The sequence below is a fragment of the Haemaphysalis longicornis genome, unplaced genomic scaffold, assembly GCF_048455015.1.
Source record: "Haemaphysalis longicornis isolate Haplotype H1 unplaced genomic scaffold, Haemaphysalis longicornis Haplotype H1 scaffold_8, whole genome shotgun sequence".
In the NCBI taxonomy this organism is placed as follows: Eukaryota; Metazoa; Arthropoda; class Arachnida; order Ixodida; family Ixodidae; genus Haemaphysalis; species Haemaphysalis longicornis.
This window is the reverse complement of record NW_027526445.1, coordinates 49,788,557-49,805,623: the sequence shown is the minus strand read 5'-3', so window position 1 is coordinate 49,805,623 and position 17,067 is coordinate 49,788,557. Positions and strand designations below refer to the sequence as shown.

Below are 17,067 nucleotides of genomic sequence, written 5' to 3'. Positions count from 1 at the left end.
ATGACTGAAATCTAAACCCGATCTACGCATGCTCTTTTCAGCGATTATTCAAGCCCACTTAAACGACCCACTTCTGGTGATGCATTTATTGTGAACAAGGCTTCGTGCTGGAAGCCGAAACGTCAGTACGTTTTGTTTGGACTGGTCGCGTCTCTTTTTCGTTCCTAATCCTACATAGGTGAAACTGGAAATTTTTAAAAGAATTCAATAGCACCAGAACGATGTCAAAAAAGGCAATGCAAGCTGAAATGCCTTGGCGGATCATCACCTGGTTACTGACCACGTCATCGATTGGGATTCCGCAAGCATAATTGCATCAGAGAAGTGCCTGTCGCCACGACTACTTTTAGAATCAGTGCATATTCAACCAACTAAAAACACGATTAACCAGTCGCGGGGTAGTCTCCCCGAGATATACATGCGCACTCTGCACCACCAAACCTATAAATAATCGCGACCTTTCACCCCCCTTTCATTGTGATCAAAGGCCAGTAGGGGCCCAAATTTTTTTATTTGTTTATTTGTTTTTGACCAGGCGAGGGCCTGCTTGTATTTCATCAACACCGAACTAACCCGCCTGAATCACCACTTTATAGACATTGAGCAATTATTTGAATTGGTTTATTGTAGCAAGCTGTCTTGTTTATTTCCTTATTTTTTTGGCATTTCGTGTCTCATTTGAAATTTGGAGACCAGATAGCTTTTACTACGGGCCATGCACTGGCGACAACAAATATTTGATTTCACTTTAAACAATTTTCGGTTATGTTTTATTGCTCACCAGCCAATGACCTGAAATATAAGAGGCTCCTAAAACATGTGCTGGCATTTCTTTCCTGCACTGCAGTACAACTAATCATGACTTTTATCATATTTTGTTCACAAATTGTAATATTTAGAAAGTATTCAGCTGAATGAAAATGTTATTTCAGTAGCATGCGCAATCAACAGGGCCTCAATGACTCTCACCACGTGGTTCACTTGTTTCTGTCACAAATAACCTGATTGGAGCCACATTCCACCCAAGACGAAGGTAACATATCCTCTGGGATGATGAATATTTAAAATGCCTTACGAGTAAGTGCTAAGCACATGAAATTGTGGCATTAAAACGGAAGATCCCTCTGCGGCATCCTTCACTTGGGGCAGCGCTTGATCACAAACTTCGAGAAGTTGAAAAATGCTCCATGCGCCGCTCCAGCCAGCAGAAACAATGCAGGACGCAAGTAGGTAGGTGGACCGTTGGCATCCTGCGATTGTGAAGATTTTTTTAGTAGATGCACTTTTTTTTGTACCACTGTTCATTTTTCCGTTAACAAGCAGCTGAACTCCTGCAGGTTCTACGAATCATACAAGCATAATAAAACGCAGCAATGCAGAACAATTGGCAGGGTTACCTCAATTTTTCTTTTCTAGGAATGAAAAAAATGTAGGTAATCTATACACAACTACAATCAAACCTTTCAATTTTTACCTACTTCACTCCTAACAAGCACACATACACGTTAGACATGTGAGAAAGCTGCTAAATTTATGCCCACAAACTTAATCAGGCATCAGAAATCGGCAGGGAACGACGTGTCACCTTTAAATGGCACTTTTTTCGTTCAAAACACTAAAATGGGCGAGAAAGACCCATAACTATGATTTGGTACCCTAATCTGGTATGGTTTTCAGGCAATGCTTACATCTCACTTCAGTACCTTTTCAGGTGGTGGAGATCTTTGAAAACTCATTGCGGGCAAGTGGGTTGTGTTCAAGCTCTCGTATCTTGCCAGCATATGCTGGATTCCAGCATTCCCAAATCAACGTGACGACTCGAATGTGATGGATGCAAGAGAAAGAATAAGCACACGCCAAGGGCGTAGCCGGGGGGGGGGGAAGGGAGGGGGGGTCCCGGTGCCCCCCCCTTCATAATGTTTTATGTCAAGGCTGGAGTTATCTTTGTGGGTGTTCTTTTCCCCGGGGCTTCTCCTCCAAGCCGCTGCAGCGCTGAGGATCTCACCCCGGGTATCTCCAACCGACAAACTCAGCCTCCGATCAAAACTGTACATTTATTTACAGCCCAGTGGGCGGCTAAAAAACAGTGCTCAGGCGGAGCTCGAAGACGACGGGCCGAGCTCTCCTGTGCCCGGACCGCGTCTCTCTCGTCTCCTTGTCTTCATATTCCCTCCACCCTGACGCTGGGGGCCAGGGAAGAGGGAAAAGCGAGTCCTTCGTGGGGGTCCAACCCCATGTGGTGGCCAATAGCGCATCCGGTGCGAGCAGGCGCGACCCTCCTCGGAATGCGGGGAGTTTCAAGGCGCCGCGTGACACGACACGTGCGTTCAATTTCTGTGCTGCTCGTCCCAGGGCCCGCGCCAGTTCATGCGTCGAAGTGCCCGACACCTCCACCGCCACTGTGAAACATAACTTCAGGAATGTTTCACACACCACACACACTTTGCGAGCGTGCTCCATCGTTCCTTCAATTGGCGACACAACAATGAGCACGGCCAGTGCCCCTTGACCCTGGCTGCAGGTCACCATGACAAATTAGGCACAATCCTCACATAGCTCATTCAGAGCGAGCGGCCTTTAGAATGCGGTACGCACCGGCCGTCGTCGTCCGAAAACACCCTTGCCATGCGCCGCACACCCTCACACAACAGTATCATGGGCCCCTCTCCTCCTCGCTTCCTCGCTCGGGAAGGGACCACTGCTGGCCCATCACCATGCGTTGAAGCCACTCTGCACTGAGGTGAAGCTGACTGAAGCTTTCGCCTCTTTCTAGGCGAACCCTCGGGTTCGGCCGCTTCTGCGCTCGGAGCGCCGTGCTCCACTACGCACCGTTGGTCAGCGTAAGCAGGAGAGGACTGCTTAGCGGCTACGTCAACGCTGACATGAAATGCTGTAGGGGCTATCTCTTCAGCCACTCCTACAGACCTACCTGCAACTGCCCTGGGCTGCATTACATGAGCGGCCGTACCCTGATTTACATTTTCCTCGCTGAATTCGCTGGAGCTCCCTATGGCAATCACATTGTCGGTACTCAACATTTGGGTATCTCGAGAAACACAAGATACAGTGTGCGTGACACCATCTGCATCCGATTCCTCGCGCAATTCCCGTGCTGCTGCATCCTGCAATGCAACTGGCCGCTCGCCCACGCTCCCGGAACGTTCTCCCTCTCTGAACGCGGTGACAACGGGCTCACGCTCGACTGAAACCAGCCCCTTCACAACGGCTGATTTAAGAACTTCATAGTTCTTCCCCTCCTTCCTGTGCGAACCCTCGTGTTCGGCCGCTACTGCACCCCTGTGCGTGCACAAAGCGCCGTTCTCTACCACACGTTGTGTGAAGCAAGGAGTAGCAAGGGGCTCATCGGCAACATGAACAATAACATGCGACGCTGCGGAGCCTTTCTCTCTTGCCATCAGCTTCATCACGGGCATGCGCACACTCTCATTCAACTTTGACTGCTTGTCATTTACCAACGCAGCCTCGCGCGTAACACCTTCCTTCACCTCCATCTTTATTTCGGTGAAATTCTCTAAGCGGGATGCTTCACTATCCTGCTCCCCGGTTGCAGAAAATCTCAACGCCCACGAAAGAACGTGCGCCACTATCCTATCTTCGCCTTTCCCACGTGACTCTGATCGTGGCGGATATCGCGAAACAGGAGGACTATGCGCGCCCAGTGAATGGGTTCCACCCAGCGCATCTTTCAGCGTACCGGAGCACCCCAGTTCACTCTCTCCCCGAGTGCTGAACATTACTGTTTGAGCAATCGGTGAGGTAGGAGCATTGTTAGCTCTCTTGAAACGTCCACTCTTTGAACGTTCCGCTGCTAACTCTGCCTCAGCGATTCTCAATTTCGCCAGCAATAGCGCCTTCTGCTCAGCGAACGACATTGCAATGCTTGCTGTCCCTGCAACGTTCATGCACGCTTCCTAATCCTCATCATTATCTCGCGGCTACACCTAGATAGCCGCTAGATGTCATGGTGAACCGCAGACCCAGCATCAAACGAGGCACTGACCTGTATAGCTCGGCGCCTGTAGAGATGCCGCACCGGTGCAGATGGGTTATCCGTTTATGCACCGCTCCTTCCGCCGAGGTGTCCACCAAACAATCGCCCGCCGACTTCTCGCCTGCCGCTTCTCCTTCAGTGGGCTGCTGATGCCTCCACTGACTGCTCGCCAAGCTGCTTCTCCGCTGCTCAGTAGGCCGCAGAGATTGCCTCGGTCTCCGTTGAGACGTCCGTTGAGCGCCGCTCGAGCCGCTTCTTCACCTGGGTGGCGAGCTCGCTGCTCCTGCAGATCTCGTTCAGCAGGCTGCCGCTCTCCATTGAGAAGTCCGCTGAGCGCCGGTCGAGCCGCTTCTCCACCAGGCTGACGAGCTCGCTGCTCCAGCCGATCCCATTCAGCAGGCCGCGACTTCTCCGCCTGCTCCATCTCGCCCGCCGGCTGGCTGAGTCGTCGCTGTTGAAGATCCTGTCGACTGCGCCAGTTATCTTCTTAGATGTTCTTTTCCCCGGGGCTTCTCCTCCAAGCCGCTGCAGCGCTGAGGATCTCATCCCGGGTATCTCCAACCGACAAACTCAGCCTCCGATCAAAACTGTACATTTATTTACAGCCCAGTGGGCGGCTAAAAAACAGTGCTCAGGCGGAGCTCGAAGACGACGGGCCGAGCTCTCCTGTGCCCGGACCGCGTCTCTCTCGTCTCCTTGTCTTCATATTCCCTCCACCCTGACGCTGGGGGACAGGGAAGAGGGAAAAGCGAGTCCTTCGTGGGGGTCCAACCCCATGTGGTGGCCAATAGCGCATCCGGTGCGAGCAGGCGCGACCTTCCTCGGGATGCGCGGAGTTTCAAGGCGCCGAGCGACACGTGCGTTCAATTTCTGTGCCGCTCGTCCCGGGGCCCGCGCCAGTTCGTGCGTCGAAGGAGTGTGGGCATGCCCGTGAAAAAGCTGATAGCCAGAGAAACAGCCTCAGCTGCGTCGCATGTTCTAATTCATGTGACCGATGAGCCCCTCTCTACTCCTTGCGTCACACAACGGTGGTTCAGTAGCGGCCGAACGCGAGGGTTCGCACATTAAGGAGCGGAAGAACTATGAGGTTCTTAAATCAGCCGTTCTGAAGGGGCGGAGACTGGCTTCCGTTGAGCGTGAGCCTGTCGTCGCACTGTGCGGAGACAGAGAACATCCTGGGAGCGTGGCCGAGCGGCCAGTAGCTTTGCAGGATGCGGCAGCACGGGAATCGCGTGAAGAATCGGATGCAGTTGGTGTCGCGCACACTGCATCGTGTGTTTCTGGAGGTCCCCGAATGTTGAGTCCCGAAAATATGATTGCTATGGGAAGCTCCAGCGAATTGAGAGAGGGAAGTGCAAATCAGGGTACGGCCGCTCATGTAACGCAGCCCCAGGCAGTTGCAGGTAGAACTGCAGTGACTGAAGAGATAGCCTCTCTGGCATTGCATGACCGCGTTAACGTGCCCACGAAGCAGCCCTCTGCTGCTTACCCTGACCAAAGGTGTGTCGTAGAGAATGACACCTCGTGCGCGTACGGTGGGTCAGAAGCGGCCGAACCCGAGGGTTCGCCTGGAAAGAGGCGCAAGCGTCAGTCAGCTTCACCTCAGTGCAGAGTGGCTCCAACGCATGCTGACGACCCAGCAGTGGTCCCTTCCCGAGCGAGGAAGAGAGGGGCCCCTGATACTGTTGTGTGAGGGTGTGCGGCGCATGGCAAGGGCGTTTTCGGACGACGACGGCCAGTGCGTACCGCATCCTAAAGGCCGCTCGCTCTGAATGAGCTATGTGAGGATTGTGCCTAATTTGTCATGGTGACCTGCAGCCAGGGTCAAGAGGCACTGGCCGTGCTGATTGTTGTGTCGTCAACTGAAGGAACGATGGTGCACGGGCCAAATGTGTGTGTGGTGTGTGTTTCGTGTGTGAAACATTCCTGAAGGTATGTTTCACAGTGGCGGTGGAGGTGTCGGGCGCTTCGACGCACGAACTGGCGCGGGCCCCGGGACGAGCGGCACAGAAATTGAACGCACGTGTCGCTTGGCGCCTTGAAACTCCGCGCATCCCGAGGAAGGTCACGCCTGCTCGCACTGGATGCGCTAATGGCCACCACGTGGGGTTGGACCCCCACGAAGGACTCGCTTTTCCCTCTTCCCTAGCCCCCAGCGTCAGGGTGGAGGGAAGATGAAGACAAGGAGACATCGGGAGACGTGGTCCGGGCGCAGGAGAGCTCGGCCCGTCGTCTTCGAGCTCCGCCTGAGCACTGTTTTTGAGTCGCCCGTTGGGCTGTAAATAAATGTACAGTTTTGTATCGGAGGCTGAGTTTGTCGGTTGAGGATACCCGGGGTCAGATCCTCAGCGCTACTACGGCTTGGAGGAGAAGCCCCGGGGAAAAGAACATCCAAGAAGATAACTGCTGGGCTGCGGTTTAAGCAGCCTGAAAAACCGCCTGAAGTCACCTGCAGGCGCGGAACCTGCAGTTTTAAGGACATTCTTGCTCATATAAAGCTGAAAACAAGGGCTATGTCAACGTCTGATCCCTGCGCCCGCTCCAGATGCTGTACCTGTCAACATATACAGCCCGGCTGCATTTCGCGCCGGATACACCGACAAGCGCTGGGAACCTGCCACGAGCCAATCGAAACAGCCCCACTGTTTCAATGGCGGAACAGCACGGCCGGGGAATGGCAGAACAGCAGGAAAAGCCTCATATAGGCTTACATGTTGTCGGGAGCGTGTCATTCCTTGTCTTTACACTGGTACAAAGTATAATCACATGACAGAGCACGTCGCTGTATTTTGTTCAGTCAACTATCAATCCTTTGTATGTTTATTTTTCTACCGACATCGCATTTTATTGACTATAGCAGATCCATAATTTCTGCTGCATAAAAAGCATTGCTCTGCCCATCTTGTATTTCCTCCACATCAACAAAACTACACAATTCTCCCTAATGCGGAGCTTTGTTTTTTTGGCACTATTCCAGTTTCCTTGACCTCCCTCTTGGTTAGAATCAGCATTCTGTATTTGCTTAACCGGAGTTTTACTGAAGCCATGTCTGTTTCGATTTAACAGATACAAATATAATGAAATTTAAGAAACGTGCAACAAGCTCAACATTCAACAGCAGTGCAATAAGGTGTTCCGCTTAGCGAAAGTTTACTACTCGCGCTACTAGCACAAAAAATAACAAAAGGCGATTACTTAAGGACGAAGACGCACATTTGCTAGTTTCACCGCCATAATATACGAATGCGCCGCATGTACAGTCCACTGCGATTCGGAGGTTGTCGCGGGAAAGCTACTCTTTCAAACGAAGCAGGAAGAACAACAGCTTTAGCAAATAATCCATGCAAGTTTTGTTATCATTGGTGTAGATAAAGGGCAACCAAGTCCAAGTCTGTGCTTGGTAACAACGAATGTACAGGGCCGTCCACGCTAGGTGCGAACACGGCGCAGCGTGGCCTCGCTCAGCGGAGCGCCAGCGCACAATCCACGGCCGCGCATCGAAGCTAAGCGGCGCAGGCGCACAGGGGCTTGGAGGCGGGGCTTCGTGTAGTCTGCTAGAGCAGGAGAGCGCCGTGCCTGCTTTGCTGTGAAGCACGCCTAACTGTAGGCTTGCCTGTAGCGTCTAAGCGCGCTGCGACGGCGTTGCGGGAAAGCGCACTTTCCTTACTACGGCGCGTTGTGTAGTTTCTGCGTACGAGAACCCACAGCTTCCGCTTTTCAGTTCCGCGGTGCAGGTTAAATGCAAGTATTGTTGCAAACATTTCAGGACTGGCGGCTTGGTTTGGTTCAATGAGAGACGCTGCATAGAACGGCATCGTATAATTTCGGCCACTAGGATTGATTTAATGCACACTGGCATTACGCAGAACATAATTGCCTGTGCATTTCGCCTCCGTGGAATTTCGGTCACAGCGGCTGGGTTTCGATCTGCCGAATTTCTTCCAGATGTGTATTGGCTTTTTTCAAACATATGAATATCGCGCATCGTTGAGATGGTTCAAGGAGTCGCGAGGAAGTACGGGTCTTACCATAAAGGAGGATGCGCACAGGTGGCAACAAAGGGAGGGGCCGCTTTCTCCAAATAACTAGCCATGTAGGGAGCGCAACCAATGACGTATGCATTATAATTTAGCACACTAGAGTGGGACCGGTCCAGGATTCGACCGTAGAGTAGACGATTGTGCTGGGGGCGTGACTTCCTGGCTGGGCGACTGCTTGAACCATCTCGACGATGCGCGATATTCATATGTTTGAAAAAAGCCAATACACATCTGGAAGAAATTCGGCAGATCGAAACCCAGCCGCTGTGACCAAAATTCCACGGAGGCGAAATGCACAGACAATTATGTTCTGCGTAATGCCACTGAGCATTAAATAAATCCTAGTGGCCGAAATTATACGATGCCGTTCTATACAGCGTCTCTCATTGAACCAAACCAAGCCAGTCCTGAAATGTTTGCAACAATACTTGCATTTAAACTGCACCGCGGAACTGAAATGCGGAAGCTGTGGGTTCTCGTAGGCAGAAACTACACAACGCGCCGCAGTAAGGAAAGTGCGCTTTCCCGCAATGCTGTCGCAGCGCGCTTAGACGCTACAGGCAAGCCTACAGTTAGGCGTGCTTCACAACAAAGCAGGCACGGCGCTCTCCCGCGGTAGCAGACGACACGAAGCCCCACCTCCAAGCCCCTGTGCGCCTGCGCCGCATAGCTTCGATGCGCGGCCGCGGATTGTGCGCTGGCGCTCCGCGGAGCAAGGTCACGCTGTGCCGTGTTCGCACCTAGCGTGGACCGCCCTGTACAGCTTGAAACCCAAAGGGTGGCAAGTCAGTCGTGCAGGCCATTGTTGTATCATGGAACAGCCAACAAGGGAGCGAAGAGTGTGAAATCTCGATTTTCATGGTTCCGAAACGAAACTGTGGGCTGGTGGCATGCTTGGCCGCTCGATAACCTTCAAATCGTGCTCGACTGTACTTCATAGCTGACAAGAAAACTTAATAGTCCCTTTTCTAAAACACGAGAATCTTGATAGTAAACATTCAGTGTTGGCCTCCACTTCCGCCTGACGAACTTCGGGGTCCGCGCGCCACTCACGAGCGCACTCATGATCACACTCACGAGCGCGGGTCCGCCTAACCACCTGCTCTGCGGACGAATGAATCGCCCGTGGTCTGCTCCTAGACCAGCGAACAGCAATTTAGCTGATCATCACTATCATCACCATCTAAGCTCCTTAAAGGAGCCATGAAGAGAAAATACAACTTCGTTTAATTTGAAAGAACTAGGATTCAGTATGTCACTCAGCTCCATTAGAGCCGCAAAATATGTTTTTTAATGAAAAAAAAGCAAGAAGTATTTAAAAACTTTCAAATTTTGCGCCACAGTGACGTGTTATGAGCAAGAATGACGTCATTAGGGCCCACAATAAAACATAATTTTCAGTGCCTTAACTGCATGTTAACGTTCAAGTGATGCGGTCAAATGAAACTAGAGGCCGGATTACAGACGTCCAGTCATGTGCCGTCGCGACAGGTCAGTTAGGCGGCCGCCAATCGCACAAACAAGGTTCCGTGACGTCATAGATAAGTTGCGGGAAATTGGCTAGGGGGTCGCGACTGCTTCAAACGTTTTCCTTAATATCTCCGTTATTTTTTCGAAGATTGCGATGATATTGGGATCATTGTTATCAGGACTAAGCAGTCTTTCTAATAAACCCAACTTGTATTTTGTCTTCATGGCTCCTTTAAGGTGGGCTTTACAGGTAGTGTTGAGCATACACAAATCGCATGTTAAAGTCAGTTATTTCAAGCTTCGTTTGCAAAACAACGCGCAAGATGCCTTGCCTACATATTTCCCCGTCCCATTTTTTGGTCGACCACACCCCCCCCCCCCCCTCCCCCCGAAAAAAATTCCTGGCTACGCTCCTGGCACACGCCCAATCAGGAGTACGTTCAGCATGCACGTCGGTTGTTTAAAAAAAAAAGGGTGTAATGTATTGCTCAGAAGACTCAATGCTTGCACGCATCTTGGAGCAGCAACGGCCTTGGCAGATGTGTTTGAGTGGTTTTCTTCTCTCATAACATCCACAGTGCTTTCAGGAAAAGCCCCAGGACTAGCAATTAGCATGTTCCACTTAAGAATAATGCTGCTTATACTTTACACTTTCAAATCTTTTTCTTTGTGGAAGGATGTTTCTTTATTGGCGGTACAGCACTAGCGTGCGTAAATCGCAGCCTTCAGAACTCCAATCAGGCCTCTTTAAATGGTACAGTCTTTGTCAAAATTTTGTGGGCCACGGCGACCGTGGCCGGAGCAGGCGCGCGGCCAGACAGGGGCGCTGCGCTTGCCGCTGTCGGCTGGTTGCGCGGCTAAAGAGAGCGAGGGGAACTTTTGTTCTTGCTTTTGTAGTGTGTCCGGCGCCACAAGTGCTGCGCAAAGTGCCTGCGCTGAAGCGAAGTGCGCCTTCTCTGAGAAAGCGGCCCCGCTGCACTTATCGCGCCAGCCATACTACGAAAGGAAGCGCGAAATTTCCCCTCCCTCTCTTTAGCCGCGTAACCAGCCGACAGCGGCAAGAGCAGCGCCCCTGCTCGGCCGCGCGCCTGCTCCAGCCACGGTCGCCGTGGCCCACAAAATTTTGACAAAGACTGTAAAGGCAGTTACATAACTATTTGAAAAAGTGGACTGCAAGGACTGTCAATTCACATGATAAACATCCAAAAAATAGCTGAAAACAGAACTGGTAAGGCTTTATCGAAGACTAAACTACAAAGGTAACAACATTTTGGTGTCACCACCTAAGAAATATGGCTCACCGTAAACATGACTAACACCAGGAAGTTCGTATACATGGTGATTAACTGTTACGCCCGCATTATGATTTTGGGTGAAACCGAGTTTTCCGAAATTAACAAGAAAGGTTGCCATTTAGCGGCTACATGTTAGGTTATGCATGAAACACCAATAATTGTTACGGGGGCGAGAACTTGTACATTCAAGTGATCGAACATTATTCAAGTATGGTAGCCCACTGTGCTACCAAAACTGTGTTTGAAAACTTACGTTCTGGCGGCCAAACACTGTTGACAATGCTTGTGGCTCTTGTCCGGTTGAATGGAGGGACGTGATGTGCTCAGACCGTCCAGAGGTCTAATACCCCTGTCACACGGCAAATCTAATGTCATTCAAAGTGAATGACATTAGCTGTTAATGACATTCGGCTCGGCCGTGCGGGTCTACACGGCGAAACAAATGTCATTCGATTGCGATAGCGGTGACGATTAGCGAGCTCGCAAAACCACAAAAATTACATTTCAAGCGCATCTAGAATGTTTTTACACGTAATATTTAAAAAAAACGTAACAAAGGATTATTTTTTTAAGTAAAAAAACAAGAAAACTATCGATTTAAGTGGCATCAGTAGACATCACAAGCCGAGACAAGTCTGCAAAAAATCCGGATTCGGCTAGCGCGCGCACTGGGGACGAGAGTTTCTTTTTTGTTAGTACTTGTTTATCTTTTTTTATTTGAAAAACAACACAAAGAAGCAAATATAAGTTTACCGACAGTTTTTAGAAATAATATTCTCTGGTTTATTACTGAATTTTTCTGTCTAGGGACGCGCTACTGCTGTCGAGGCTACTCATTCGGCCGCCAACTGAGGTCTAACTGAGGTCCGAGACCTCAGTTAGCCGGTAAATGTCATTCGCCTTGAAGGTCATTCGGTATTCTCGTGTAGCGCCGAATTAATGACATTTAGAGCGAATGACATTTGCTGTAAATGTCATTAGATCTGCCGTGTGACAGGGGTATAAAAGAGGATGACACATGATTACCACACAGGCAAGAATGGAAATTATTGGGTGCACGAATGTTACAACTCGGCAACACAATATTCAGCCAAAATCAATGCCCGCGTACCGCGGCACCGTACACATGGTGAGGTGGCTCGCCGCAAACGCAACGAAGCTTGCGAGGCGCGCACATTCGCTCGCAAACGATTCTGCCTCGCCATTCCCAACACGGCACAAATGACAGCGGTGATTAACGAAGCCGTAAACGCTGCGCAGCACAGTTTAGAGGAGTAGCCGCCCGTGTTCTGATAAACTACGCGTAAGACGTGGTTTGCAGTGGTGAACTCTGAAGCTGTTCAATGTAGTGCTGCGGAATGGGAAACGTTACTGAGTTACTGAGCGCCACTGCGTTACTGAGCGCCAGTGCGTTCAGCGCTCAATGCAAGCACCACAATGTTCTTTCGCACATCGCCTTTCTAAAGACGAGCCCTCAAGGTTCAACCTCGCTAGTTCAGTTAAACAATTCACACACGCGGGCTCCTGTTAACGAATCCTTAAAGCGGCGCTGACAGCTACAAACGGCATCCAGTGAAAAGAAAGGCGGCAAATGTGTCGAGACAGCTTACCTGCAGGAAACGAAGCAGAAGAGCGAGCGACGTTCAGGGGCAAGCGCCGAACGAATTTAGCCGTCTTCAGGTGGCAAAGTTGTTCTCAAATACTTCATCGCGAAGTCGAACACGACAGACATAACCGAAGACGACGAGGTGTCCAATTAATCATAATAACTGCGCTTGTGTAACTGCACACCACAGTAAACAATCCATGAAGGACGGGTCACGGCATGGAGGGTCACGGGGTATCTGTATCTGTTCCGGAATCCGGCCACGCCGCCGCGCGCCGTACTCAGGGTTTCGGCCGTTGGCAGGGAGTTGCGTAAAGAAATTAAAACGACAACAATAAATAATTGCCTCTTTTACTGGCTACAACAGTAAATTATTATTTTTTGTGTGCAATTTATTAAAGAAGCTTAGATTTTTAAAGTTTACAAACACAAAACGCGGACAGAGTTTTTTGGCGCTCCATTTGAACGTTAAAAAAAGCAGCAGATAGTAAGATAACACTGCGCAATGAAATTTGGCAGTGTTCTAGTGTAAGTAATCGTATTATTATTTGGCGTCTGTTTATTTAGCGCCCGACTTCATGCCCCCTCCATTCCCAACTTTTGTTTTCATTTGATATCTGCCTTGTTCTCCAACGTTGTTTCTGTAGGAGAAACTAGGTGGTCTGTTTATTGCATTTGTACACAATATTTACGGTCGCTAACAATAAGAATGGAATAAAATTGTGATTGCTAGTACTTTATAACTCCACTGAGTGACGAGAATGACTGTTGTCAGAGGGGGCTATGATTGTGCTGGTGGGGCAGGAGAGGAACAGGGAACGACGGAATGATGATACAGATGTCACAGTTCAAGGTACGTTGTGCTGTGCTCGGTGCAAGGTTGTAGAAAACAAAAAGTGGGAGGGGGAGTGTTATTCTGTCGATGTCGTAATAAGCAAGGGCTGATATTTTTTCCTGTTTCAATGTCGGTGCTGCCGCTGCTTTTTATTGAATTTGGCAGCTTTTCTTTTTTGCTTTTGAACATTTTTGACGAGGTTGGGTGGATGGCACAATGGGATGTCTTTTTGAAATTATATTGCATGCATGACCTCAATCAATGATGAGCTGAACACCTTTTCCCCACCCTTTCAACACCCTTCCAAAAAAAAGGGTGTTGAGGTTGGTCAACACCCTTTTTTTCACGCAAAAAGGGTGGAAAGCTACAAAAAAGGGTGTTGAGATTCAGGAAAAAGGGCGTAAGGGCCTCCTAACACCCTTTTTCAATTATCTTACACCCTTTTTGGCCAAAAGGGCGTAAAAAAGTTTAGTGTGTACACAGAGCAAGCTTTCACGCTCAATATTAGCTTTGCAGAAATACTTCGCACTACTCTAACTCCTGTTTCTAGCTCCACTCCTGATGGAGCTGCGAGGAGCCATAAAGCTGCACCTGATTGGGTGCAACCCTTGGAACAAAACATCATCATCATAATCATAATCATCATCATCATCATCCTATCTACGCCCACTGCAGGGCAAAGGCCTCTCCCATTATTCTCCAATTACCGCGGTCCTGTGCCAACTGTGACCAATTTATCCCCGCAAACTTCTTAATCTCATCTGCCCATCTAACTTTCTGCCGCCCCCTGCAGCGCTTGCCTTCTCTAGGGATCCACTCTGTTACCCTTAAAGGAGCCATGAAGAGAAAACACAAGTTTGGTTCATTCAAAAGATTGTCTCGTTAGAATCATACTGACACCACTTTTAACGTAAACTTCGCTCAAATAAGCTACATAATTAGGAAAAACGGGAATGGTCATGCGACCCACCAGCTCATTTCCCGCAACAGAACCTATGTCGTCACATGAGCTAAGCTCTGCGATTGGCGGAGGCTGGCAGAAGCAGACGCAAATTAGGTAGAACTTACAAACTAGACGAACGAGCGATTTGCGCTTAAATTTCGGGCACATTCTTTACAAAGCAATAAGAATGATGGGACAAACAGTGGAAGTTACGAAAGCACATGTAAACATAGAAGTACTGATGCGTTCTGCTGTTCGTACTGCGCACAGCATGCTTGGTTTCGCTGCACAGCACTACGGGGCTTGGGGTTGTCTCAGACGACACTGGCCGATTGACGCAAGCAACGGTGTCTTACGTGACCCCATTTGTCGAGCGAGCACTGTTTCAGGGAACGAATATTTTCTCCCAGAACAAAAACAAGCCAGGTTTAAATGCGGGCAAAAACAAACCAAACGCTTGCCACGGTATGGTGGCGCCATCTAGGTTACGGAACATAAAGAAACGCGGGAACAAACCAACACCGCTGTACAGGGTGGAGACAACCTTTGAACGGTCCCGTGCCGCCGCAATTGGGCCAACGGGCTCAACGCGTTATTCTTTTCGTTTCCCACGAGACCTAGCAACGCGAAAGAGACAATATGATTCAAACTTCTTCAGTAAACTGCGTTGCGGCGATAATTTTAGCGCGGTTTTGACACAATGACTTGCTTCGGCGGCGAGCGAGCAACCGAAAATGGCGGCGCCAGCGTATACGTGTCTCTACCCTGTACGGCGGATGCGTGAATGAAGGTATTCTAGGCTGCAGAGCGGTCGGTTTCAGTGATGTCACTTGGGACCACGAAAACGCACGATTTAGCGGGAAAATCAAAATTTTAACCTAAATTGTTTAATTTCTCAGTGAATAAAGCACCGTTTGTATCCGGACAAGCGCTGGGGGCACTATAAAACACGAAATCTTTCGAATAAAACCAACTTGCATTTTCTCTTCATGGCTCCTTTAATGACCAGCGGTTATCTTGCCTTCGCATTACATGCCCTGCCCACGTCCATTTCTTCTTCTTAATCTCTACTAATATGTCCTTAACACGTGTTTGTTCCCTGACCCACTCCGCTCTCTTCTTGTCCCTTAATGTTACACCTATCATTTTCCGCTCCATTGCCCGCTTAGTCGTTCTCAATTTAAGTTGAACCCTCTTAGTGAGCCTCCAAGTTTCTGCCCCGTAGGTGAGTACCGGTAAGATGCAGCTGTCATACACTTTCTTCTTCAGCGACAATGGTAGGCTGCTATTCATTATCTGAGAATGCCTGCCATATGCACCCCACCCCATTCTGATCCTTCTAATTATCTCGGCCTCATGGAACAAAACACATTGTGGAGAAATGCAGATAGTTGTCTACTAGTTGGTATCATACGCCGTTTCGCTTGACTGAATTTTTTTTAGCGAGATTTATTTGTCAATGATTTAAATTCACACCATTCTAGTAGTCAGAAATATTAACGGAGCCAGTTACGCATTTTGTGCAAATGCAAGACGTTACACGGTTGGTTCATTTTCACGATTTTTTTTAACACGAAAGTGTTTTATGCCGGGGCCCTCCAAGATCTCACGACACAATATCCGTCACGAAAGTGACATCGCCAGAATAACTTCAGTTGACGTGGCTGCGCCGGGTTTCGAGCCATAAACTCTTTCACCGCAACGGGAGGTACGTAACGCGCTCCCGATTGCGCTATGAACAGACGCGTGTTTAGGACCGTGGTTTAGGACGACAAACGCGCCTTATATCTTTCCTTTCAGATGGTGCTGCCATCTAGGAGAGGCGAAGCGAAGTAGTGCATCACGACGTTTATGAGCGCCGACAGTTTGCGCCTCGATGCCAGCACCTACGTGTACGGGGGATGCTCAGCGCACGCTGCGGAGAAGCCGACTTGCGGATGTCGCGCTCGTGAAACGGTCCGCTTGTGTCACCGAATGATTCGCTAACAACCCGTTTGGTTTCGTACGCACGGACAGTCTGCGAGCGCCTGTGGTTTCAGTGCGAGCGATTTACGCAATGTTCCGGCGCGTGCAATCCAGTGTCTAACGTTGATGCGTATAACGGTGCCATACCAACGAAATATAAATAGCGATGTGCAAGTTGATATCGATGCATAATAAACATTCAACTGCTCCTGTGAAAGCACATTTCACTTTCGTGTTTTACCGGTTCCTATAAAAGAGGGAACAACCACATTTTTTTTCGTGTTCTTCCACGATGATGAGTTACAGGTCTTTGCCTGGGAGTGAAACTGGGTGCGCAGTCTACGGTTTCTATGTCATTATTATCAGGATATTTATTTTCATGTTCGTTTTTTGAGGACATGCATTTTCTCCATATTTTGTTTCCGCATGGTGAAAGTTAAAATTCAAATTTTATTAGTGTCTGTATTTTCTGTCTTTTTTGCTTTTTAATATTCTGTTCAATCAATGACTTCCATTTCCCCTGTTCTAGCTATAAAATCTGTTAACTCTGCCTATTATGCATCTTTGGGCAACTTTAGGGCGTTGCACGGTTTGCCCGTTCTCAAGATTTTTTATTCGCGCCTTCATCGTTCTTTTCCGGGATTTTTTTATTTTTGTCTGGTTTTTTGGAGGGTGGGGAGGGGGATGATGTCGACGATTCAAAATTTTGATTTCGTGAGTTCATCTTTATAACCCTTAAAATTTTACTTGTATTTCTTTATATTTTTTATTGCTTGTATTTCTGATTTTTTAAAATTTTGTTCTACCAATTATACCTCCGTTTATAATAACGAAACTTCATTTCTGTTCCATGAATACAAATGCAGAAATAAGAACCGCGGGAAAAAGCTGTCGTAGACAG

General features: G+C 49.0%; 1 protein-coding gene across 5 annotated transcripts; it reads right to left on the bottom strand.

The window, feature by feature from the left end:
- Positions 1-517: 517 nt before the first annotated feature.
- On the bottom strand, positions 518-12,620 carry LOC144149183 (uncharacterized). 5 transcript variants are annotated; one of them, XM_077680713.1, is made up of 4 exons: positions 12,428-12,620; positions 11,071-11,157; positions 4,022-4,475; positions 518-1,250 (listed from the first exon to the last, which is right to left on the bottom strand). In XM_077680713.1, exon 3 carries the CDS (start codon positions 4,434-4,436, stop codon positions 4,068-4,070), a length of 369 nt encoding a protein of 122 aa, XP_077536839.1. In that variant the 5' UTR covers positions 4,437-4,475; positions 11,071-11,157; positions 12,428-12,620; the 3' UTR covers positions 518-1,250; positions 4,022-4,067. The 5 variants fall into 5 exon arrangements, 2 of the variants coding, with proteins under 2 accessions (XP_077536839.1, XP_077536838.1); XR_013318225.1 differs by lacking the exon at positions 4,022-4,475; XM_077680712.1 differs by lacking the exon at positions 518-1,250 and having other exon boundaries at positions 3,831-4,475.
- Between the last annotated feature and the right edge of the window lie 4,447 nt (positions 12,621-17,067).